Source organism: Helicoverpa zea, chromosome 3, assembly GCF_022581195.2.
Source record: "Helicoverpa zea isolate HzStark_Cry1AcR chromosome 3, ilHelZeax1.1, whole genome shotgun sequence".
Taxonomy (NCBI): domain Eukaryota; kingdom Metazoa; phylum Arthropoda; class Insecta; order Lepidoptera; family Noctuidae; genus Helicoverpa; species Helicoverpa zea.
Window position 1 is genome coordinate 6,202,057 of NC_061454.1, and position 27,186 is coordinate 6,229,242.

At 37.5% G+C, this 27,186-nt stretch overlaps 2 protein-coding genes across 2 annotated transcripts; one reads left to right on the forward strand and one right to left on the reverse strand.

Annotated features, from left to right (window-relative positions):
- The first annotated feature begins 485 nt into the window (after positions 1 to 485).
- On the forward strand, positions 486 to 11,437 carry LOC124645739 (polycomb group protein Psc-like). The gene is made up of 9 exons (XM_047185615.1): positions 486 to 4,099; positions 5,499 to 5,520; positions 5,604 to 5,769; positions 6,802 to 6,868; positions 7,100 to 7,268; positions 7,666 to 7,832; positions 7,972 to 8,267; positions 8,355 to 8,673; positions 8,957 to 11,437. The coding sequence occupies exons 1-9, from the start codon at positions 750 to 752 to the stop codon at positions 9,174 to 9,176; spliced, it is 4,776 nt and encodes a 1,591-aa protein (XP_047041571.1). The 5' UTR covers positions 486 to 749; the 3' UTR covers positions 9,177 to 11,437.
- LOC124645910 lies at positions 11,433 to 20,138 on the reverse strand. Its single transcript, XM_047185890.1, has 5 exons — positions 19,995 to 20,138; positions 18,895 to 19,000; positions 15,835 to 15,995; positions 12,520 to 12,759; positions 11,433 to 12,158 (listed from the first exon to the last, which is right to left on the reverse strand). The coding sequence occupies exons 2-5, from the start codon at positions 18,998 to 19,000 to the stop codon at positions 12,000 to 12,002; spliced, it is 666 nt and encodes a 221-aa protein (XP_047041846.1). The 5' UTR covers positions 19,995 to 20,138; the 3' UTR covers positions 11,433 to 11,999.
- Between the last annotated feature and the right edge of the window lie 7,048 nt (positions 20,139 to 27,186).

Consider the following 27,186-nt stretch of genomic DNA (forward strand, 5'->3'; position numbering starts at 1 on the left):
TTAGATATAAACTTTTTGAGTAATGAAAAATGTAGGCAAAATACGAGCGACACTTCTGCAATTAACATCAATGAGGATGATTACATGTCACAATACATCAACGAAATGTCAACAGACGACATAGCGGGTAAATTATTTGTATGGATGTTCTTGTCTATCGCTAGAATATATGTCAATGTGTCCTGCTTACTATCGTCCTATTTCACCTAAAAGCCGCGTATGTAAAGTGTTTAAAAAAAAAGGAATAACTTTCTTTACCAACATTATGAAACCTATAAAAAAAAAGTTATGACATTTGTCCACGGTGAACCCATAATATTCGCGCCAAAAGTTTTTTCAATAAAATAAATACTATTTCAGTGACAAGATTTCTTCTTCCTAGATACCCACACGGTAAGTATTTTCAGACACACGTAAACACTATACAACAAGCTTGTTCTCTTATATTTTAAACACTAAATTGAAATTCAATGGTAAATAAAGCAATGTTACCAACATTATGGATTTTCATGGCGACATTTGTATGCGATGCGACGAAGATAGGTCTTCCACTTTAAGAGCAAAGCTTTGCTCGCATTTTTTATTGATTGTTGTAATGAAATGAGTAATTCGAATATTAAAAGTGTCGTGAACATTGTGCGGTAGTGATATTTACTCGTAAACATTAAATAATGTTCTGTTCATTAGCTGAACGGTTAACAGCTACGTGTGCTCATAAATTAATATTAAAGTAACGGTGGAGCCTGAAAATGGTTACGTCTAATAAGCAACCGGATAAAAAAGTTGTAAAAATGGCAGAGCAGAACAATACTGCAGTTGTGCCTCAGAGAACATTGCTAGGTGAAGTCAACGAACACATAACATGTCCTCTATGTAGAGGCTACTACATCGATGCAACAACTATTGTGGAATGTTTACATTCCTTTTGTCGAAGCTGTATCATCAAACACTTGCGTGCGAAGAGTTATTGCCCTGTTTGTGAGATGATGATTAATTCAGCAAAGCCTAACATTAAATTAGATAAAGCCCTTCAGGATATTGTGTACAAACTTGTACCTGGACTATTTCAAAGGGAAATGGAAAGACGTCAGCAGTTTTATTCTTCACGACCTGGACCTGCTGCATCTGCCACTCCTGAACAAAGAGGTGAAGACACTGAAAGAATAATATTCAGCCCTGAAGATGTTATATCCTTCTCTTTGGAATACGCTGATGCAACTGACACTGATAGCATATCTAGCAAATCATCTGACAGTAATGAGCCTCAACCTGTATCTGCAGCACCGAGAAGGTTTTTGCAATGCCCTGCTGTGGTCAATATTAGCCATTTGAAGAAATTTTTAAGTATGAAATTTGATATTGACAGTACACAATTTGCCATTGATATTTTGTACAAAAGAGTTCCTTTACCAGATTATTACACTTTGATGGACATAGCATACATATACAATTGGAAAAGAAATGAGCCCATGCGTTTTTTCTACCAAATCATAGATTATGTTGCTATTAGAAATAGGCTGTTTGAAATCAATCGAAAGGGGCCAGCATCTTGTCATTTGAGAGATAGGAAGTCTAGTCCTGCTTCAACAGAAGACACCAATGTAAGCAGCCCAGCCCCACATTTGAATGATCAAGGATCTGAAGCTTCTTCAGGGACTGATAGTCCCATGCCTGATGATGCTTTAAGTCATGCAACTGATACATCTAAGAAAAATGAAAAATCAGGGAAACAAAGTAAGGACACTGAAAATAAAAATGTTGACAAAAATAGTGAAACATCTGGTAAGAAAAATGATGATGAAGTGGAAAAATCTCAATTCCTGAATTCTTTTGAACTTACTGCTAAAAGTATGCTGCCACTCAAATCATCCCCTGTTAAATCTTCTGATGAACAAACTGTTCCTAATGATACCTTACCTAAAAATCAATTGATTTCTCCAAAAGTAGAAGATAAGGTAGGAGAATCTTCAAAAAGAAAAAACCAGACAGCCACACATACACCAGAGCTGAAGAAATTGAAAATTGAACTTGAAAAGGCAAAGATTACAAATGTTGTTGGTAGTAATCCTAGCGTTTCAAATTTAACCTCCAGTCAAAATAATAAAAGTATGGATACAAGGGGAAAAGAAGGTGAAGTTTCTTCTAAAAATTCACAAGTACCAGTTACACCAACCCTAACTCCATCAATAGCTGTTCCCCCTAAAGAAAGTAAACAGATAATGACTAGTGCAAAGCAGCCAGAAAGTCCAGGAGTCAAAAGACCAGTCTCTGTTCCACAAAATATATCATCTCCTAAACGCAAACCACCTAATGAGATTCCTTCCAATGTGCAGCAGCAGTCAGCTACTCGGAAGACAATATCTCCACTTAAGCTGCAAATGCCAAAGCCTGAACCAACCTTAAACTCTAAGCCACAAGAAGTACCTAAACCTCCAGTTAAAAAGATACCTGATTTAAAACCTAGTGTACCAATGTCATCACAAAACAAAAGCCAACCTGTTAACAAAGTAAGAATGGACCTACTGGCCAATAATAGTGATCCTACTATAGATAGGAGTAAAATATTATCACAGGTTAAATCCTCACTCGGTTCTCCAATCATGGGAACACAGCCCTCTGGAGACCCATTAAAATCGTTATTTGATTCCTGCAAAATTAATATACCGTCATCCCTGTCTATTACACTAACAGATCAAAAATTGGAGTCTAGAAACCCTGGAGAAACTGTAATTCCTGACCCCAAAAAGAGTATGATAAATAAGAATTTGGCTAGTGCTAGTAATACTTCCTACAAAGTTCCAAGTCCACCAGTACATAACTATATTGAAATATTGAAGTTACCTGATACAGACCCCAAAAAGCAACAAAAACCAGATAATGAAATGAAGTCAAACCAACCGAGTAAAACTGATAGTCCAGCACAATCCAAACCTCCAACTAAAACATCAGAAAGCTCTGCTAAAGGTCCAGTGCCTAACCTAAAGCCTATTGCTGATGCAAAGTTACCAAAACAGAGTGGAAATTTTTCAGTTCCAATTACTTTCCAGCAGACATTTGAGCAACAATTACAGAGCCTATCATCGGACAAAAAATCCAAGCTCCCTAAAAACAAAGCACAGGTTCCTAAACTTGTGCCGGCTACTCCAAAATCTATCAATGCTGCGAACAAAGCTAGCAATCCGCTCAATAAGTCAAGTACCAATAATATGCCTACTGTGGAGAATAAGCCAAGTGCTGCACTAGATTTATCCACTCCTCACAATATCCAAAATCAGCTAGCACAGCAACAAACCTTTCATAAACAATTTGAAACCATGCAGTCAATAGATAATTTGGCTAAGAAACAAAATCTTCCGACAAAAGGCCTGCCTTTGAGTATGCCAACAAGCAATGTTTTTCCTAATAGTATTACAAATAGACCAATGACATCAGGCGTTAGTCCTTTAAGAATTCCTTCAACATCAAACATAAATCAGTTAAAATTGGACAAAGGCGGTGCAGCTGGCTCTCAGATAAATAACAGACAAGATATGGGTAGCACCAAATCAAATCCAATAAAACCAACTAACACTGGAGGTTCAAATGTTTCAAGTCCAGGTTTTCAAATTGCACCTCATATGTCTCCCAGTACAGCTCAACCTTCTCCTAGGTCACAAACACGTTCGCCTAGTTCCTCTCCAAAATTAGTAATAGCAGAAGAAAAACAAGGCGGTAGTTCAGCTCCAGAGCAAAATATTAATCAGTCAAACCAGATCACAAGTACACAATTTTCGAATTTGAATTCTGCAAGTAATGATATAGCGAAGGCGTCACCAGGGACTTCCAAACCTGGACTGAAACCAATGCCCTCTGCAGGAAAATTACCAGGAATAAGACCTTCTTTAGCAGCAAATCAGAAAATAACTCCTATGAATGCTGCTTCCGATTATCATAATATGTCACAAACGCGACCACAACTGATCCCCCACCAAGTGTTATTAAGGCGTCAAATAGAAATAAAAGCTTGGCTGGAGGCTCAACGACAGATGGATATATTTAACAGTATGTCAACTAACATGGCACATCAAACTCAAAACGATTTTAATAATAAAGACAAACAGTAACTTTTGGATTAAACTATGTCATGTCTGTGAATAAATACTATTTATTTGGGACTGGAATCCCTAAACATGTTCTGTTGTGTGATATTTCTTTAATTACTCGATTTATTTCAATTATTTACTTAATTTGTAACTATATATCTTACGTTGATAGTACATTATTTTGTGAGAATACTATATTTTGGCTAATAACACTCTAATTTTGCACTATCTCTATAAATATAAACTATAATAACAACAGTAAGTGTGAAGTTCCATTGCAAATCTTCAGATTTAAGTTATTCAAAACTGGATTCTGCTAATCTGGAACTGTTTTTAAATATATTTTTAATTAAAGGACATACTGTGTTGTGTTATTATTATTTGCATTACAATGGTTAAATCGTTAAATTGAATTTACTTTTCTGTTTACAGACATTTGATTGAATTATTCTAAGAAAGACTGTATAGAGTTTGAAAAATTGTTTTTATTATTAATTTTGTACATAACATCAATAGTAATTTATATTTGTAAATTCAAGATACCTAATATTTTTATATTGCATGTGATCTGATGAATTGTATGTTTAAGTTTTATTATACTTTTGGTTCTATAATAATTAATCACCTTGTTTGCCTAGTACTATAAATTATTTAATGTAAAAAACTTAGTGGCCCTCCATTAAAAAAAATGTGTGAACTTCAGTCTGGAACTAGGTTGAGTGTTGTGCCGAAATAGCGCTGGAAGTAATAATATACTAGAAATTTAATTTTAGCCATCACCATAAAGATATTATTGTAATTTTAACTTTTAATGGGTACTTGTCTGCATATTCAAAGTTAACGAAATGAAACTTATGGGAATTATATATTTTCCTACCAGGATTCCTATGATATTGTTAACCAATGTCTAATCAGTACCCATATGCTTTTTATTATTAATTATTCAGGTTGTACTTTAACCTGGGAGACTAGCTTCTAAAATGGCTAAGGTGATTTGATTCATTGATCATCCCTATATTGACCTACTTTGCGTACCTATGAGCCATTTCGAATGTAAGAGCGTTTTCACAACACATTGTGCTCGCGTATAGGCTCGATTTGGCCTAAATCTTTACAAATTGGGTGTTTCTGCGCTGAAAATCCGCTAAATAAAAACCACTCTAAAGTCATTGAGATTTGTTTGTCAATACAAATATTAATATATTACATAATATGAGTTTCAACTTGAATTAATTGTGTGGAAGCAGAAGAGATAATAAGATAATAAATCAAGATAATAATAATGTGTTTTGTAAAACTCAAAAGGTGTGTTGGGAATGTATTTTAATTTGTAAAATAAACGTAAGATCCCAAGACTAAAGTTTTTTATTTCTTTCTTAAATCCGTATGGTATTTTTCCATGAATCTATTTAAAAGGATAGAGAGCAGGCCATCAGAGGTATATAAATTTCAAATATATTTCGTTAAACATACATACCTATAAAATATGCCTATTTAATTTGTATCCTCGTTTTCTTCCAGATGGCTGGAGTACAAGCGACGATTAAATTCCGGCCTCGTAAGAAGGTGTACGTAGATGATGATGACGTAACAAACGAAAATAAGGATACACTTAACATTAGGAAAAGTAGCGACAGAAAATTGAAAAGGCATATAGAACATGACTTAAAGAAAAATAACGATGAAGGTAAGATGTTACAGCAATCAAAGTCAAAGTCAAAAACGTTTATTGAAAATAGGCTAGTTTTTAGCACCTTTTCACGTCAAATAATACAAACGGACAGCACCCCCAAAACTCCCCCCTTTCACCACTTCCTAGTGTTATGGCTGGGAAGAAGAAGTGGTGAAGAACAAACTTCCCAGCAACACAGCTGTCTATTACAATTTAATTATAATTAAATTACAATTATACAATTCAATATCGTTTCAAATTATAGTCACAAAAAATATATATACAAAAACACTTGTCCACTTCAGAGCTGCCATCTGCGTGTATCTGTGAAATAATCATTAATGTTATAATAAGCCTTTTTAATCAGAATAGGTATCCTTAATTTTGATTTTAAAAGAACTGTCCGTTAGTTCTAGCAAATGAACTGGGATTCTATTATAAATGCGTATACAAAGGCCCACGAACGAACCGTGCACTTTATGCAATCGATAGTTGGATGCGGTTAATTTATGTTTATTTCTAGTGTTGAAATTGTGCACGTCACTCTTTTTACTAAATAACTCTATGTTTTGACTTACATATATTATATTGGCATAAATATATTGATACGCCACAATCAGAACACCAATATCCTTAAACCTCTCCCTTAGGGAGACTCTAGTAATTAGTCGGTATATAGCACGGATAGCGCGCTTCTGTAACACGAAGGCATTTTCTATGTCGGCAGCATTGCTCCACATAAGAATTCCGTAGGACATAACACTGTGGAAATAACTGAAGTACACTAAACGCGCCGTGGCTACATCGGTGAGAGCTCTTACCTTTCTGACAGCGTACGCAGCAGAGCTTAGTCTATTCGTGAGGCCAGTTATATGCTCACCCCATTGAATTTTGGAGTATACAGTTATTCCTAGAAAAGTGGTAGCCTGGACCGTTTCAATTTCCTCATTGTTTAAAATTACACTGCGGCAATCATCACAGATGATGATTATCAGATATTAACGTTCAAGCCTTGTTATGATTGGAATTCATAACCCTTTTTTTCAGATTGCTCTCCTGAAAAAATTACAAGAAAAGATAGCCCGGTGAAAAAAGTTTCTACTGTGGAAATAAGGTAAATACCTAATGGCAACTTATCCATTTCTAATGACTATTGTCTATCATGCAGATTGTCGTTAGGACTGATTAATTCGTTCATAGGGGGATAAGATAAGGGATTACATATGGTTGAAAGTAGAGGGATCACATAAGAGAGTTTATAGGGGACTATATTATACTCTTAAGTTTTTGCCAACAAATTTTTGAAATATTTGTCATGTTTCTAAAGTCACCCTCTGTATTTCAGCGAAAAGGAAGTTTTGAAACCACTAACAAGTCGAGAGAATGAAATTGAATGGTTAGATAACTTCTTGAGTGAAAACTTGGAAAAGGAACAGTCTGGATCTCTTTATATATCAGGACAACCGGGCACAGGGAAAACTGCTAGCTTATCATACATACTGAACTTACCCAAGGTATGGATGATGAAGTACTCAGTAGTTTATCTTAGATTTTTATTACCTAATTGAGGATTTATACTTATTATAGTTCGGCCATTCAGAGAATGCGTTCCTGACACGTCGCGATTGAACTGACGACGTAACTACATTGATTATTGATATAATAATGTTGTTTTAATGCTCCTCAATTGTTAAAACGGTAAACAACCAGCAAAAATATTTTTATCGTAACTGCAACGCCATTGCAAAGTTACGTCGTCAGTTCAATCGCGACGTGTCAGGAACGCATTCTCTGAATGGCCGAACTTTAGTAAAAATACTTCTCGTTGTTTCAAAGCTTATTTAAAACTGTATGAACATTTTCGTATTAGTTACTGAGCATTTCATTAATATATTTAAACATTGGTTACAGTTCAAGGAAGGATACAAACAAGTATACATTAACTGCACGATGATGAAATCAGCTGCTAGTATTTATAGCAGGATCTGTAAGGAACTTCAGTTGCCCACGTCTGGATCTACCGAGAAAGCTTGTTTTAGAGCCATTGAAAAATATCTGAAAAAGAAACATAAAATGACGTAAGTAGTATACATTTTAAACTTCACAACTTCATGTATATGTCTTCGTTATCTTTTTGCTATCGGCATATTATTATAGCTACGTACAGACTAGATTGAATAGTGGTAGTATCTCTTATGATGAGCATTTTTTTTTCAGACTTTTAGTCCTAGATGAGATAGACCAGCTGGACAGCAAGCGGCAGTCGGTCCTGTATACGATATTCGAGTGGCCGGCGATGGCATCGTCCCGCGTGGTGCTGGTGGGCGTCGCGAACGCGCTGGACCTCACGCAGCGCGCGCTGCCGCGGCTGCAGGCGCGCTGCTCGCTGCGACCGCAAACGCTGCATTTCGCGCCATACACCAAGCAACAGATCATCAACATATTTACCAATGTACTAGCCAATGAAGATAAAACCAATGTATTTTCGCCCGTCGCATTGCAAATGCTTGCAGGTAATAATTTTTTACTAATAATTCTATATACAAAGATACATAATTTTTGTAGTGTTAGTATGTTCACATGCCTATTCTTCGTTTCAGCAAAAATCTCAGCAATATCTGGTGACATGAGGAGAGCTTTAGACATAGGCCGCAGGGTTATAGACCTTGCGAAAAGAACGAAATTCTCGGATAATCAATCTGTTGACCATATGATGAAAGATTCTACGGTAACCGTGGAGCTTAAACAAGTACTAGAAGTACTGAACGACGTGTACGGAGGATCTAAGAAGATAGAGTCAGACGCCGACGATGGGTTCCCGTTGCAACAAAAGCTAATACTTTGTACTATAATGTTAATGCTGACCAAAGGGAAGGTGAAAGAAATTGTCATGGGGAAACTGCATGATGTTTACAAAAAGTAAGTAGTATTGTACCTCTTATCCTATCACAATCCTGTATAGTTCCGTAACTGTTGTTTATCCATAAGGATGTTTCGAACACTCGGTTCCAATTTTAGCCAAAGTCCACCGACAAAAAAAAGTCCGATCTTATAAAATTAACTGTTTACTTTGAAAACGAAACGTAAAATTCGAACGTAAAATTCATAGTAGACAGTTTGTTTTAACGAAACTGACGTTTACTTCGTTGAAGTTCGGCTTCAGCCACAAAATTGAGTTGTGTGTATGGCTTGTGTGTTGCAGGGTGGCGGCGGCACGGAACTTGGCGCCACTGGACCTGTGCGAGATGTGCGCGGCGTGCACGTTGCTGGAGGCGCGGGGGGCACTACGCGTGGCGGGCACAGGCCCGGCCCGCGGCCGCCGCCTGCGCCTGCACTGGGACCGCGCCGACCTCGCCGCCGCGCTGCGCGACAAGCCGCTGCTCGCCGCCATACTCGATGACGTCAGCTGCCTGCCTTCCTAGCGCATGCTCTCACTCGCCGCCGTGACGTCAGCTCTCGCCTTCCTAGGACCTTGTCACACCAAAAGATGCAGTTTTATTTTAGGTCAGTACATTGTCCCCAACCTATGTATTGTCTCACCGATGGGCACAGGCCTTTTTTATGATTTTTTTATAATGTAAAATTAGTTACTATTTTATGTATTTTTTTGACTTTCCCAGTAATGTTTGGGTAATCTGTATTTTACTTTTGAAGTTTGTGTTTTTTGTAGTATGGTAATTTAACTGATTCGCACATTCGTGTGGATCACTTGAAAATAAAAATCGAAATAGCTAGATCTTACAAAATTATGGAAGTTATTGCAAAATGTGATTAGATGATAGTCTTGACTCGAACTAATTGTTATGAAACAGAATGAACTGATGCTATCTTTAATTATATTTTGTGATGGCAAAATAAGTTTTGCTTATTGGTAAGTGTTAGTTAATTTAGGTCATAGTTATTTAAATATTTGTGTCTTATTGAATTGCCTTAAATATTATTGACTGAATGAAATAATTTAAAAATATTAGGCTGTGTTTGTAGTTATGTTAGGGAGAATTGACATGCTTTCATATTAAGTGATAGTTGTTTTAACATTTATGAATTTGAACTTATACTCAGATTTTTTTCTGGGGTAAAGATTTGCACGCCAGATTTGCACCCTTGCACTACTTATTTATTCTGTGCTCCCAGTAAATGTTTATTGAAGTTGGTAGGAAACAGACTCACATAAGACTTGTTCAATGTACCTCTAATTAAATGAGCATATGATTTTCAGTCAGTCAGGATTGCAGTAATAATTCACTCTTCTTTTGTTCATTTATTAGTCAAGGAATTAAATTAGTTCAGTAGGGTAAAAAAACTGCCTTATAAAGCTGCCTATCACTGTAGACAGTTCTACAATCACTGATTTTCACACGTTTTTTTGAAAAGATTGCGTGTTTACTGATGTTTGATTCCAATAGTAACTGTGATTAGGTAACACATAGCGCATATAGTCCCGAGTTTAATGTGTGACGAAATGTTTTATTGCGTTATGACATGGCAGGAATCTGGGTTATTTGATCCCTGTAAAAATACATTTTTTTATTTGATCCTTTTATAAATACATATTGTAAATATAATGTTTCGAGTCGCTTCCCAGAAACCAATTTTATATACAAGAGGGTGCAATAAGTGCGCATAGTGCTCGGTTAGTTTCGAGCACTGCGTAAGGATTTTGAAAACTATGGTAATGATCCCGTTTTAAAGTTTTAAGACGTGTTTGTTATGCCATTTTTACCATTTGGATCCCCTAAGTCATGTTAAGGTAAGTAGGTTTTCCAAAGATATAATAATTCTTAGATAGCAAAAAAGTACTTCAGCAAAGTTGCTGGTAGTTAGGCAGCAAGTTTTAGAGCCAAACTATAACTTATCATCAATGTGTGGGACAAGTAAGCCCAAATCCCTTGGGTGATCTTACTAGTAATAATCTCCAAGAAACCTGCCTCAAGCAAGCATACGTTGTGCTAAAACCGTACAGATTAGACCTTTGATCCTAGGGCATAACTTTGGTCCTAACTACTGACAGCCATGTCGCGACCATACAAACAATTCGTAACCAGTCTTATTTCCGGCAGCAATAATATTTGAATAAACAGCAACTTGCGGATAGCGAAGAAACTGTAGAAATAAGCAATAGGAATGAAGTGTTACGAGCTTAATTACTTTCTCAACTTGGGCCAAAGTTATGGATAGCTAGGATCAAAGTGACTCAGCTCTATGGGGCTTTTAGTTCCTTTGACAGCTGCGAACAATCGGTTCGGGCTCGATGGGTTGAATATTTTTTACTCATGTAATATACTTACCACAAAAAGCTTGGAAACGAGCATAAACTGATGGCCGCTGAAGCCTTTTTATAAGTTCTTATTTGCGTTTACAAAATGTATTTATGTTCATGAAAGTTAACAGTTAATTTTTAAATCATGTGTTTTGTTAATTGTGAATTTACTATGAAATATATCGAGTGATGTATTGTGTTATGTATCAAGTTGTATTCTGCGATGTTGTGTGTATGTGTTATTTTAGCTTTGTACTTCTTAACATTTTTGACCGTTTTACCTTTTAATTTACTGTTTCAAGTGTCCTGTAAGATTAAGTTTTTGTTTGTAAATTGAGTATTAAAATAATATGAGGATTGAAATACTTGTGTTACAATTATCAGTACCTATTGGTTGAATTAAATAAAACCATTGACATTGTATTTGTTTTTTTTATTAAATCTAACACTTAAAGAGTTAATCCTATTCGTGCAAAATAATACTTTTTACATTTTTTATATCTACTGAGAGTGAAATAATAGTAGTGTGTGGTATCGAGGGATGACTGACGAAATTGAAAACCGACAACTATAGCGCCATTGAGAGGCATTGCCTAAGTCTAAATGCGCATTTAATGAAGTCGATATTAAGAATTAGGATCTTAATATTTTTAACCCCCGACGGAAGAACGGGTGTCGTAAGTTTTAGGTGTCTGTCTTGATTACCAAAAACACGGTAATTTTTGAAATGTTTTTTCCTTATAGCTTAGAGCTGTTGAAGTAGGTTTCTCTAAGATACTTGTAGCTTCTTTTACGACCATTTTGTTTCACTTTATTTCACTCTGTAGTATTGAGGATGTAAATTATGGCTACGATTGAGTAAAATATCCAAATTGTGAACAATTTGTTAATTTAATAAATAACTTAATAATAGATAGACACTTGGTTTTGTACAATGTCAGCCATCTAAAGATTTAGAAGGCGAGAGTGCAATACGATTGGAGTTTCATAGGCGGAGGCCAGGGTTGCGCGAGCGCACGAAGTTGAGCAGCTCGTCGCTGTCCTCGCAGACGAACGGCTTGACGTGGTGGCAGGCCACGTCGTGCCACTTGATGCCGTCGTTGTAGAAGTTGTTCAGGATCGCCAGGCACGATTCGTCGTTACCCTGTACAAGGTTAGAATGTCATATTATACATAATGTAATATTATGCATATTATAATACATAAGTAGGAGACCAATTCGCCTGCATTTTTCTTAAAAATACATAAATAAAATCTTAGCGTCGTTAAGGTTTTATGTCAGTACCGCGATTTCTCTGAGGTTTCTCGGCCAATGAACTCGATACTTTTTTATTTTTAAAGAAAGCCCTCAAATTTTATAAACTTCGTCTCTATGGACCTCCTCTCTCTACAGAAAACCATAAGAACATGGCATTTTTGATTAGGGTGCCTTTTTTATACTTCATTTATAATTATATCTTATTTAGGTTAACTAAATATATAAATGGTTATCAATATTGTCTAACCTGGGCGGCTTCACGGTTGTCAGGCTGAGGTTGACCATATCCTCCAGTGTAGGACCAGTCACCGGTGTTCCTCTGGGTGGTAGGTCCAACTTTAGCGCCAGAGCCCGACCAGAACCAGCCGTTCACGTTGGGGGGCTGCAGGTCAGCGCGGTCGCAACCGGCGAAGTTGCATTTACGACCAGAGGTCCAAATGTACCGGACGTTGCCGCGTGCAATCCTTTGTTTAACGAACTCATTTTCCTAAAACAAAAAGAACGAAAAAGTTTAAAACAACAGTAAGTAGGTACCTGTGTTAAGGGCCGCCCTTATTGTATATTACAAATGGTAAAAGGTGCGGCCGCGTGGATGTTGGCTGATTTTAACATGTCGTAAAGTCGAGATCAACCTACCGCAACTTAGTACAAAAACCCATCACATAATGACTAAAGAGATAAAGTACCGTACAGACTGGTGAGGTCACACCGATAAACGTCATTTACTTTCTCCGGATTAAACTTATTACTAACTAATCACGAATTCAGTTACGGAAAACGTGGGGAAATTTAACTTTCTTTCAACAAAAAGTTATATAACGATCCTTTTTTGCCAATTTAATTAACAGTCTATCTCCATACAGCGTTATTGCTCTGCGCGATCTTAATATATAAATAATGTTATGAAGGCATTGTGTGATTTAATGCAAATTGACTGCTAATTTTCGGGGGAATAAAACAGCATGATGAAAATTCACTGTGCCTGCAGGCCTATGTACCGCCGCCTGTCCTGCCAGGACAAACTGTAGGTACTGTGCAGACTGTGTTGTTTAGCCAGGCAGTTGAAATGAACACAGATATTTTTTTTTGGGATTTGGGAAGCTACGTCGAGTACTAACATCGTCGATCCCACAGTGCCTAAAGACAAAAGTCTTCAATCAGTGCGTCCTACCTGTCATGACTTCAGAGCCGAAACGTTTAAAGTCGCTCAGCGGGCTATGGAAAGGGCTATGCTCGGCATTTCTCTGAGGGACCGCATCAGAAATGAGGTAATCCGTCAGAGAACCAAGGTCATCGACATAGCCCACCGAATCAGCAAGCTGAAGTGGCAGTGGGCTGGCCATATTAGCCGAAGAACCGATAACCGTTGGGGTAAACGAGTTCTAGAGTGGAGTCCACGCCTCGGCAAACGTAGTGTAGGACGTCCTCAGGCACGGTGGAGTGATGACTTGCGCAAGACGGCTGGCAAGAGCTGGATGCGAGAAGCCGAAAATCGATCTCAGTGGCGTGCACTTGGAGAGGCCTATGTCCAGCAGTGGACTGCGATAGGCTGATGATGATGATTTTTTTTTTGACGTGGTTTTTGACACCAAAAAAATATTTGCCCTCTCAAGAGAGTTCAATCAGTCGGACAGGTATTCGACGGACTTTCTTTTTCGATCGTAAGTTGTAATTATGCAATTGCAGCTATGGTTATGCAATTTGACAGCTGTAGGTAGGTAGGTACCTAGCTAAGTACCGAAGTAGGTAGGCCGTCGCTATCTTGAAGAAATACAAAAAAATATCGAAACATTTTCAAAAAAGAAGACCTAATTTTGGGTAGGATAGGCCTCTTCTCGATGCGCTTTTGCCACATTGTGCATTTGCGCAAGTCCTTCTGATGACTTTGATGATTTAAAAAGATGCGATCTAGACGCCTGAAAATTTCTTTAAAAAGGTACCAAGTTTATAACTGATCTACCCAGATCAAACACAGACAATGGCGATCAATGACCGATTCACAGTAGTGATTGGATTTGCAATAAATTGCATAAACAATGGTGCTAACAGGTATGGGTACAGATAGTAAGTCATGGTGTCATGTGTGTTAATGTCAGCGGCGGGAAGTGTACGTCCGTCGCGTATGTCCGGCACAAGAAGTGGGCAACACGGCTGCGGGAGGAATGTGTGCCACGTGCTACTTGCTGGAGCTGCCGGACCGAGCGCCTGCGCACTCGACGTCACGCACTCGGCCGTTGCACCCCTTTCACGCGAACATTGTCTTCAACGCTCTACAAATCGTATCAATCTATCCTAATGAATATGGATGACACGGTATAATACCTCAATGAATGCAGAAACTTCGATATATCTGATTTGCTACCTACTATTAGGAAACTGAATATTATAAAAAGGAAAAATAAATGTTTATTTCTTTGTACTGTAAAGGCTCCAAAACTACAGGATCGATCCGAAAAATTATTTCACAGTCAGGAAGCTGCACTATCAAGTGACACAGGCTATACCTATGTTAAAGGTATGGGGTACGCACGTGAAATTGCAAGAAACACCTACTTACATTTCTTTAAGAACAACGAATCCATAATAAAGCTCTACAACTATAAGTATCTACGTAGGTACTTACAGTAAAAGCCCAAAGAAAACATAGCAATGAGTATTTGTCATGCTTTCATAACAATAGACATGGTAAATAAGTACGCGTTCGTTGCCATCTTCCGACCGGCAGGAAGTGTTGAGAGAAAACTTGCATAGGCAAGTAACAATCTTCTATTGAGGATAAACAAACCCGGATGAACTCCGTAACAATAGATAGAGCTGTTAAAAACAATGTGTTGAATGTTTACATTAGAACCTATTACTTTTTATTATATTATGACAAAATTGCAGACATGTCTTCCTTTGTTCTCAGGTTCCCATGTGCTAGACAAATAGAATAATTAATGTGGATAATGTGTATAGATAATGACTACATGCTTACTCAGATACCTTATTTCTAAATAAATCTGGGTTATGTTATAGTGCAATCTACGAAAATGATGAAATCGGGCAATTCCACGATGTGACCATTAGCTTCATGCAACATCTATCTAACTACATCGCATCGTTTTAATCTGAAGAGCTGTTCTCAAGACTCATCATTGCGAAATACGTTTTTGAAGTTTGAAGCATAGAACTCGATGATTACGAAATACAAATTGCTTCTCTAAATTAAATTACCCTTAGATAGAGGTTAGCCTAACGGTTCGGCTATACTATTCAATTTGCCGATGGATCACGGCGAGAATAGAGACATATAATCACGATCGACCTAGTTGTTCGTGTTAAATGACCACATGGTTAATGAAGATGATTATCTCAAGGTTCATCTACATTCGCTGGGATAAAGTAGATGCAATTGTTCTAAACTTTGCCCCAGTCATGTGAACGTTACTTTATTTTGCAATTGTCAGAAGGTAAAGAGAGAGCTTATTTTTTAACCTTGCAGTAACCTATTATTATAATCACAGCCAAATCCTTTCAGGGAGATAATACTTATACATTCTTATTGAATGCTTGAGAATACCTGTGGGGTTTCCAGCGACACGGCATCCATGCAATGGCGGCGACAAATGTTTCTAGCGTCAAGCCAGTCCACTTCCAGGTTACGTGTTGGGGCATGCTCCCAGCTGAAGAAATACGAGTGAAGAACTCCTCGGGCGTCGCGGTACGTTGAGTGACGTACTCCTGGATAGGTAAAACATAAAAAATACATTAAAGGGGTCATGAAGTGGAGATGCTCATTAAATAATTAGCTGCTTAAACTTTGTACAAAAGCCTTTTGAAAAAACGATGACGACAGATGTAGTAACTTTAGCATTTCGAAATGGTGTTTATCTAAAACGCCTTGTCGTTCACAAGTTTGCGTTTGCACAACACCGCGCGTTGTCCTGATTCACACAACCATTGCTGTATCTATCTATAGAAGTATTATATTCTATAGATGTTCTATTATCATCTGAGAAAATATAAGTAATCCGAAATATGTAGGTATAACTCGTCGTTATCAATGTTCAATTAAACATTTGTTTCCTCCCATGCTACATTCAGCCGACAAAATAGTCATTACACGACGCTGTTATTAAGTTCGATCCCCGAAACTTGATTTGCAATTTTATGAGCTTAATACTTATAATGTGTACAAAAATTAAATATAAGTATGATAATGCTTGGGGTAATTTATTACAACTCTCGCTTTGATTCGAGACATTATCGTTTCAATAGTGTGCAATCAAAATGAGCCCATCGTCAGGTCGTTAAATGAAGCGATTCTTTCGTAACTAGAAAGTTCATGTGTAATTTCACATGTTTAATTACCTACCAGATGAAATACACATTAGTAGAAGTTATTGACACAGTCATTCAGCGAATGTATGATTTAATCTTGTGTACCGGAACCGTTCTATCTTCCGTAAAATATCTTAATTTTAGGAATGTCACGTTACATAACGGAGAATGTCTGAGCGTGAATAGATAAAATTAAAGTCTTACATATCGGTAGAGGTCTGTATTATGACTTTATAGGAGTTGTTACTTCCCGTGGAAGTGCAGTTACGTAATTGTCAATAGGTGCATGTGTTCTCGGGCCTTTTCTAAGAAAACTTAAATATGATTAGGTATTGTTTATGTTCGTGTAACTACAAAACATGTAAAACGAGCATTGTTATTTATTTCGCATTTCTGAGCAGAGAAAGTTGTGAAAGAAACCGACGTGTCTAGCTTCTCATTTTATGTGATTGCAAAATTATTCAAAAACAACTTAAGAAAAGTTACGCTAGTATTCAAATTAAGATTGTTTTGGAAATGTTTCGAAAATATGTATTAAGAATTAAACTGACGACGAAAATAAATATATCCTGATATTTTTAAGTAGGTACCTACCTAGGTAGGCAGGTACTAATAGACGTATTCGTGCAATATGTGGTAACATAAACTAACAAAGAATCTTTGTTCGCTTTGTGAGGGATTCTGCCATGAATACATCGTTCGATTGTGATTGCAAGTGCGCTCCCAAATGACATCGTATGGGACGCACCACGCCTACTATGCGGGCACTGAATTGCGAAATATTCACTGATTTCCCATCGGGACGAGCTGTTCGTGTACTCTATAAAGGTGACTCAAAAAATTCTACTTTCCCAAAAAAACATGTTATTTGGTTTTTCCCTTAAACTAACAAAGAATGTCTTCACGATCGCAGAACCTTCCTCATATCCTTTTATAGATTTCTGAGGATGATATCAGGTACTTGGAGACCTAGAAACACCTAGCACCTACCGACTTAAGAATCCTCTTTACTTAAAAGGAGAATCATTACGTTGAAGGTAAACCACTGCAGATACATGTATGTACATAAAGGTAGGTACCTATTGGATAACTGGTGGTTTTGAATTTACGCTTAAATCTTATGATTTTAATCGTTACTCCTTTTCCTACTAAGTAGGGTATGGATATGCACATTGATTAGTCTTTTGATATTTTTTCGAAAGGTCTCGGAAGTATTTTTTTTTTTTTCAATATTGCATTGCGCCGTTGTTCTCATAACTTCTCTAATCCTTGGTAAATACAAACTGCTGTCCCCTTACAGTAGGTAACGGTGCCAAGTTTATGACTACTAGATAATTGAATTTGATTTGAATTTCCTGTACCTACTTTAAATCTATAGATTTATCTAGAATATTTAGTCAGGACTATTTTCGATCAGACTTCCAATCTTCGAAATACTTCAAGTTAAAAGTTGGAGCTTTGTCCGTCTCCCATAAAGTACCTATACTACTTCCAACTCGTTGTTAGATCATTTGCAAGCAACCTGTTTGTAAACTCTTCAACAACTTACGAGTAGATGTTATCCGTAAGTAACAACACGATTGATGACATCACGCTTAAGAGCTTTGACACACGATTTTCTAGAAATATCCAGGTATAGACCTTGGTGAACTATAGGTGTAAGGCTTGTATCGATTTATTCTCATAACACTTAATACAAACAATAACATTGGTACTGGTTGGTTGGTAGCTGGTTAAGTATAAAAATATTGGTCCGTAAACTTCGTATTCATCAAAGAAGAATATGATAAAAGGCATTTTTCTAAGTCAAAATACCATAAAAAGTAAAAAAAACAGGTTTGTGTACGTAGCAATTAACTTGTAAGCAAGAATGCGTTGCAGAGGTGCGTGAGATGCAATATGCGGCGACCTACTTCGCACATGTCTTATAAGCAGAAGGTGGCAAAATATCTTTGAAGTTCCTTTTCAGCTTTAGAACTACGCTGTTGTTATTCTAACAGCCCTGTGCCATTTTCATATTATTTTTTTGTTTGAATCTACCACTACTCTTGGATCTACCGCATTCATTCATGCTCAATGCGTGGGTAGGTATGCATAGCACCACGAGTTCAGATGGCACGGTCCAAATTGACTGTTTGCTACGTGCGAACGTGATTTGTTGCTTAATCGACAATGGCACACGCTATAACAGTTCAGAGAACGAGATTGGTAGGCTACTCCCTACTTTCATGATAGTTAGTATTAAGTGTTATGTAGGGTTAGTGTACGATACCGTACTAGTGTTTTGTCGTATACTTACGGTTTGCACAACTTCTTGGGTCTGGTAGTGCAAGACGCCTTTGGGCATCAGCAACGCAGAGTACAGCCATCATGGCGACAGCCGCCAGGCACACGTGCCGGCTCATCTGTACAAGCAAAATGGGTTTCTGTTTTAAAATAAGCATTAATTTCATTAAATTATTTTTAATTGGTGCAGGTAAGGCTGAGTCTACTAAAAACACGGTGCTTTCGAGAAGGTGTGAACTTTTTATGCGTTCCCTGCATTGGCATCCAGTCGGCGAAACTGACACTAGTACCAACCACTCGTTTTGACGAAAGTAGTCACGGGTGAGCCCGTATTGCAAGTTCGCTTTCTTTTGGTTATGCAGAGCATGAATGCTTGAGGACAATCGATACGTGAGGGGAATTTATTTTGTTGTATTTGTGAAAGCAAAACCCGCCTCACTGACCCCCTTGCTAGCGAGTTTAAATGTTTGCGTGAAGAGCTACTCAGTGCGAGAAATCGTCGATTTAGGACGCATTTTATTATGGTAACGGAGAGCCGCTTCGTTCACCTCATCACAGACTTGCTTTAGTCACGAAGTTTGTCTAACAAAAATAAAAATGAAAACTTTGTTATGTAACTTCACAAGTTTTTGTTTGGCAAACATGAATCACTTTTGGTTAGACACCTGCCATGGAGAAAATTATTATGTAAAATTTCGTGCCTGCATTTGGAAGCGCGGTTTCATTCAGTTTTTTTCTCCGCTTCAGAAGAACAGTGTGTAAGTGTTCCTGCTGTATTAGACTTGAAGCAGCAGGAAATTATTTATTATCTTATTTTAGGCGCCATTAATGTTTTTTGTTCAAGATTATCATGTGCTAATTTAATTTAATTATTTCCGATATTATTAAGTATGTTAGGTGTAGGTACATTAAATACAAAGATAATAACTATATATTTTTCGAGGAGCGGTATTATCACGATTTCACTACGAAAAGGCAGAACTTTCTGCTGGTAGCATTAATATTCGAAACTTTATGATTGTCAAAGCTGTAGAAAAAACACTCACAACAAAAATATAAGATAGTATCACTTCCTAATACAATAATGACAGCGTTGATAAAGGCAGCGCGTACCTCTGAAATAATGTCGAGCGGAGTAAGTAGATGATGCGCTTGCGTGCGGCTGAGCGGGTGCGCGTGCGTCTGTGTCGGTACGCGGTGCACAGGTGTATAGTGCGACGGTGTCGGAGGGACTAACGCAGCCGCAGCTCTCCTCTCTAATTAAGCCTCCGACATTCATTCACTTTCACTTCCAATACCAGAGAAGACCCACCCGCTTCGCCGCACCTCTTCATCACACAGAACCTAAAGACCTTCTGGAGGTCGTAGCCGGATACGAGTAAGTTTACATAACAAATACTAGTACCGCACACAATTACAAATCAAATAAATTGATTAATTTGAGTATTATTGTGGCGTCAGAGCTTTATTGGGCGAGTATGAATATATGTAGAGAGGGTAAAAGAACCTTCACGCTGGGAGCCATCACCTACTGACATTGTAAAAACATACCTAGGTACCTAGGACAAAACTTATTTTTCTGAATGGAGATTGTAAACCCAGACTTCTTTTAGCCAAGATTCACTTCAAATACGACCTTGTTTATCAAATTTAAGTACCTAAGTATGTTGTAAGATTTGAGTTTATTTAACTGTAAACCATCTTTAATGACTATGCTCTTTAGATTTGGCATAATCTTGTGAATTATATATTGGTGATTTGGCAATTTTAAATCAACGATATGATTTTACAATCTTAAATTGAACTTTACCTACCAGTGGTAGGTGGTAGGCTACCACATTATTAGATATCCAACCTAGCAAGCAAGACTAAGAAAACTAGAATTCGCCAGATCTAGCAAAATCTATGAGACTTGGGTAAATATTTTCCTCCAAGCATCGTCGTACCGAGCTTTATTTGCTTAATAAATCCATGATTTTTTTAAAGTGGCACAGGTCCTCCTTCTATTATTGAACTGCAAAGTTCTTCCTTCTGCTTCAAGACATTCTAAATTCTGAGTACAGTTCTACGCATTTGAGGACACCGAGCTATCGATAACCGAGAACGCCTCTTTCCTTGTATCCTGACTCAAGTTAAGGAACACCATGCATGAGTATGTCGCACACACCATTCACTGCACATCGCAAAATCAGCACGCTTACCATTAAGCAAGCGGATAGGTGACCGCAATGCGAGTGCCACTATGCCGTTTACCTATAAACTATAATAAGTACAGGCAAAGACAACCCACTATTTGTTAAGATACTGCAAAAAGCCGACAATTGTTGACCAGAAGTCATTTGTGTTATGACAACAATTATGATGATACAGTAGATATAATGCTCTTAAAAATATTGAATTGAAAGAACTTTTTATCGGTTACCTCGGTGGACTTTAAACAATCATGCGCATACCCTGCGGATCCTGCAGCGCCACTCGCCACCACACACACATGTTTTATTTTTATTTTCGTTTTTTATTCTTCTGTTAATATGCATATGTGAATACTTGTTATTCTATACAATGTTTATCTACCTTTGAGGATGTGAGAATATACAAAAGCGAACAATAAAGAAATGTCTCAAACTTCTCAAAGCAACATGTGTGAGTCCGAGAACCGAGACCTGTGGAACACGCTCACTACTTACTCATTACATATTTATGGGTAGGTAGAATAGATACGTATCGTATCAAATCATTTACAATAAGCGGAGGCCCGATTCTGCTAAGTTAATAATGTCAAAATGGAATAAAAATTTAATCGCAATAGCAGTTTTAACCATATAGGGCATTCTGCTACTAATTACAACGTCATTCGATTGGTTTGCTATTTTGGTGATTTTGGTCTATACTTAGATACGGTAGTTTGCTCTACAATAATATTGCAATCGTAAATCATTTGCAGACAAAATTAAAGGAAGATAATAAAAAAGAAAAGGATAAAAACGTTTATTTCAAAGAAAAAACAGCGGAATGCCACTTACGCTTCAATCGTAATCGAGTCGGGATTGGATCGCAGTCGAATATGAATCGTATGTTTGCTTAAATAAAATCGGGCCCCAGAATCCAGTTTGAAAATATTTATTCAGGAAATGAGAGGACCTTACAATAGATAGCGATTAAATCATAGGAAACTATATTATTCTACTTACGTCATGCATGATACATACATTCAAAAACTTATGTGAAATTCATCCGGAAATTTTGGCAACATTTGCATATAGCTTTGGTAGACGCTCTGCATAATGATGCGACGACCGCGGGTCAACCGAAGTGTGGTGCATTAAAATATCGTTTACATATGCATGACAAAGTAAATTATGTTTCATATTAAATGTCAAATATTACGTAGGTATTAATTAAGCTGCACTTCCTGCATACTTATATTACCCCCAGTGAAACTATAATGATTTCCTAACTGCAGGTCAACCTAATAATCTTTTGATTTCGTTAAAAAAATGTGCAACATCTTAACATTTATACTTGTCAATAAAAAGGAATCTTTTCTGACTACCAAAGTATGTATAGAGCCTATGTATAGAGCATTTATACCTATTTTGCAACTGCATACCTTCTTACTACAAACATGTGATTTACATGTATGCAACATCCAATGCATTTGTGCAATAGCATCGGATGCGAGGTCGCGTTTCTGAATATTTTGATATATTTACTTATGCACGTAGGTATAATAGGCACCGACGAGTGAAAGTATAATAAAACGGAGAGAACTAAAGTTATCATACTTAACGGATCATTTGCAACTGATTACGCTAATACTTGCTAACTTGTTTTTACATAAGATATTACCTGTAACGAATTGCTAAGTACCTACCTGAAGTTCATGATCAATGTGAAATAGGTTTTGTGTGTTTATATTAAACGAAACTTCAACATGATTCTATAATAACAGAAAGAATATTTACTTACTTTAAGAGTTCTTGAATTTTGTAACTTTCCCTATAATAAGTAGGTACTGATTGCAGAAAAAGTGCGACATTTACGGAACCTACGTCTTTCAGAAAAATATAAGTAACTACTACTATACTACCACAGATTACCTTAATAGTGACTTCGTACCCACCCCATGTATGTACTGAAATGTATTCCCATTATGTAAGTATTCCGCTAAGTATTCCTCCTGTGTACTCCCTCACGTAGGTACCTACTCTGGACTCTTTTATTCGTCGTCTAAAGAAGTCTTAAGTCGTCTCAGCAGAAAAACGTCCTCTATGCTAGACAAAGGTCTTCCTTTAAATGGGGGGATTTTTGTAGAGATGGCTAAACTTAAACCCACATCAGGGGCGTAGCTACCGCCGTATCTGCCGTATCAATTATACGGGGCCCCCGGGCCACGGGGGCCCCAAAAGTGTGTAAGGACAAAAAATAAAAACTTCCTAATTTATTTTATTTTACAAATATCAAAATTCTGAAAAGCAATTCTTTTTTTTTCCCGCCTTAAGCGTGCGTTCAAAAGTTAACAACACTACATCGTTATGGCGGGCTGCGGGACTTCCCCGTTTTACTTACTTCATCTTCAACTCAGCGGGGAATCCTTCATCGATATCGCGATTTACGTGTACGTTGTTGTAATTTACATTGGATATTAAACCACGGAGTTAGTAGCAGCATAAGGGGGGGGAGAGGGCGGTCCGCCAGTGGTACCACGTCTCGGGGGGTGCCATCTCGGTCGACACATATCTGCACGACCAGGATGGCACGGGCAGAAGGGACAAGTCACTGAGGGTGCCATTCTAATCTGCAAAGCCTAGGTTCACTACCAGTCACTGCATGCTATTCAAAGAAGACGGATCGCAATCCATACAAAATTGCCCCACGTCCTATAACAATGTGACGAATCTCAAAAAAAAGATAAAAATGTTAAAAATAATATGGCATACTCTCTAATTTCTTTTTTTCACACCTTCATATGAAAAAAATGCTTTAAAGATTGTTTAGGCGCTGTTACGAAAACATCGTTCATGGGACTATTTATGGAATATTTTATTAAATTATTTTTTTCTCAAAACTTAAAAATTTCACACTGATTTTTAGGGTATAATTAGAGAGCTGATATTTTCACAGATGATGTATTTCTGTTGCCGCTATAACAACAAATACTGAAAACTAGAATTAAATAAATATTTTGGGGGGCTCCCATACAACAAGCATGATTTTTTTGTCCGTTTTATAAATAATGGTACCTACGGAACCCTTCATGCGCGAGTCCGACTCGCACTTGGCCGGTTTTTATAAAACATGTTTGGGTTTTTTATATCCCAAATTTCAAAAATAGCTCTTTATAAGTTTGCAATGACCCGTTTCCGGTTTCTTTACGTTAAATTAAACCTAGCAAAAACCACCACGAATGATTTCTACACGATTTTTAAGTACTTTTATTTACAATTTTAATCCATGATTATTGGGTGCTCAATAGTTAGTCCGCCGCGGGTGCCACCCGATGCTACGCCGCCACCGCTCGGAGTGCAGTGCACTGTTTATTTACGCGCTTTATATAAATGTGCATTAAATGAGTGAAAGGAAAATAGATTATCCCAGCGGCGCTGAGAAAAGAAAAAGTTAACAGAAAAGGGAAGAGGTTATAAAAAAAGTGCCATATAAGGGCCTCCAAACAATTTTTTATACGGGGCCCCGACAAGGCAAGCTACGCCACTGACCCACATTGTGATAAGTAAACCAGTTAATCTAACCTGTACCAGTCAGTCAAGATGTAGGTAGGTACGCTTACCTACGTAGATTTGATTCTTTACAAAATAGAGGCTAACTGCTCAGTTTACAGGCTTGTAACATTCTCGAAACGTCCCCAGTGGTATCCTCGACTTAGATAATTACCCACGAGGTTATTATCGAAAGGCTTGGAGAAGATGAACGTTGAGTGCTGTATATTGCGCAAGGCAGCGACCGGCGCGGGCGCCTGCATCGCACTCAGGCCGCATGACCAAACCGTGAGGTTTCGTGCCCCCTGCCCCTCACAGAAGTTACATTCCACCTTTTACTATTTATGCGAAATTAGATTTAAATTTTACTAATTCGCATAGTATTTGCATTCGGGATTGTAAACAGCTAGGTATTATCTGTCTTTGGCATTACATATTATATAATTATTGACGCAAATTCATATAATTTATATGAATTACTATAGAATAATTTAGGTATATCAATTACAATATTTATAAAAATAAAATACATGGGATTTTCCCCGGGACGCGTCTGAAAACATGGGAATTAGCAAGTTTACTTAAAGAGGTGGGGTCCTTTTGAAGTCAGTCAATTAGACATAACTAGCTATCTACCAACACTTCAACATAATGAAGGTTCAGAAGTGATTTAATATAGGAGACAACATAGAGTCAAAGGGCGCTTCTCAACGGCATAAAAAGCTAATCTCATATTATTAACGCCGATATGGGTTTCGATTTGATATTGCAAGCTCGTCAATGGAGACAAAATACTTACAAAGTACCTTTGACTATGAACATAATATCACTACCTACCTATACCTACTGTTGGTAACAATGAGAAAAGTCTGTTATTACGAGTAAGAAATGTCTAAATACTGAAAAGCAAAAAATATTTGTTAAAATAGAAACTTAATGAATGACTAAATTTATTTGGAAATAAAACTCGTTTTCATGCAACTTTCATAAAATTGAAATAATGATTTAAGTTGGCGCTACAAAAACATGGGCAGCTAATGATAGGTAATGATCAAGTGTTACCCATATCATATGTTACGAGAACACATAACAATATATGACCCGGAAATAATTATTGTGAGTTCATAACACAGGCTGCGGTCATCAATGTGAAGACTTGTGTCCGTTTAAGGATGTGAAATGCAATAACGTAACCATGGATCACCGACTGATGGCTATCAATACATACACGCATTCGCGTACGGACCCATCAGGGCACACAATTAATTTTAGAACTTATGCAACAAAGTTATGTAAGTATGGAAACATGTTTGATTTACTCATAAACCTTACACTTTCTTTATCACTTTCCAAGCAAATTCTCTATCTAAGCAAACAAGGCGTGACAAGCCTTAACACCGAAGTTTCTGATGTATTACCAATGTTTCGTATTCGGAAGCTCGGTGTAGGTGTGAAATAATGTCATAAGACTAAATAATACCAAAACATTATGAAATTCCTAAATATTCCTGTTATCTTCCACATTATTCACGGCAGCAATAGAACATCACTTTTTTGTTCGGAAGGCGGGGAGCGCCGCGAGACAGTCGGTGCTCGGGGCAAACTTTCACGGATAAATAACGTCTTTAAATATTCACTGTATGACGTCAGGTAGGTTGGTGTTATGTATGTATGACAAAATATTTGTACTGATGGTACAACACGAGCATGTAAGTTATTCACTCATTTGAGGATATTGACGTTGAGTAATCAAGCAAAAATACAGAACTCTCCTTTTTTGTTTGCCAATTTTGAAAAAATGTGTAAATAGCATATTGGTGCACTAAATAGACACGATTCTGCTTAGTTAATAATGCCATAATTGAATAGAAATTGAATCGCAATAGCAGTTTTAAACATATCGGGCATTCTGCCACTAATATAAGACCAATCGTATTCCAATGATATTTGATTGGTGGTTCTCATATAAGGAGATCAGCCAGCTGCGCAGGACATTTTATAGTGCATGAGCATTTGCGCAGACGCAAGTGCACTCTCTATTCCTTAGATAGCCTGATGGGACGACAATCCGACACGATCGGAAAGAGATTAGGCGCAGGACCGACATTAATGTGCTCTCCGATGCACGGGTGAATCAATCACCAACTTCCAGACTACGGGCTGCTTTGTGAAAGTTTAAAAAAACCCACAAGGCGATTTCGACCCGACCCGGGAATCAAACCCGAGACCTCGGGCACAGCAGCCGCGCTTCCGACCACTAGACCAACGAGGGTAGTCTGCAATCGTAAAACATTTGTGGACAATATGATTCATTATCTATTGAAGCACAGAAAAGGATAAAAACGTTGATTTAGAAGAAAAAATAGCGGTATGCCACATACGCTTCAATCGTAATTGAGTCGTGATTGAAATTAAGTCGGATAGCAATCGTATGTCGCTTGAATAAAATTTGCAGAATTGAGCCCTAGATGTTGTCTCTATTTTAAAAAGAGTAGGTATCATGACAACTAATGGTGGTCGCTCAGGCGCCCTTGTGGATATAGATGCCTCACGAGTCTTACTGTACCTAATCTAAGGTATATGTAATT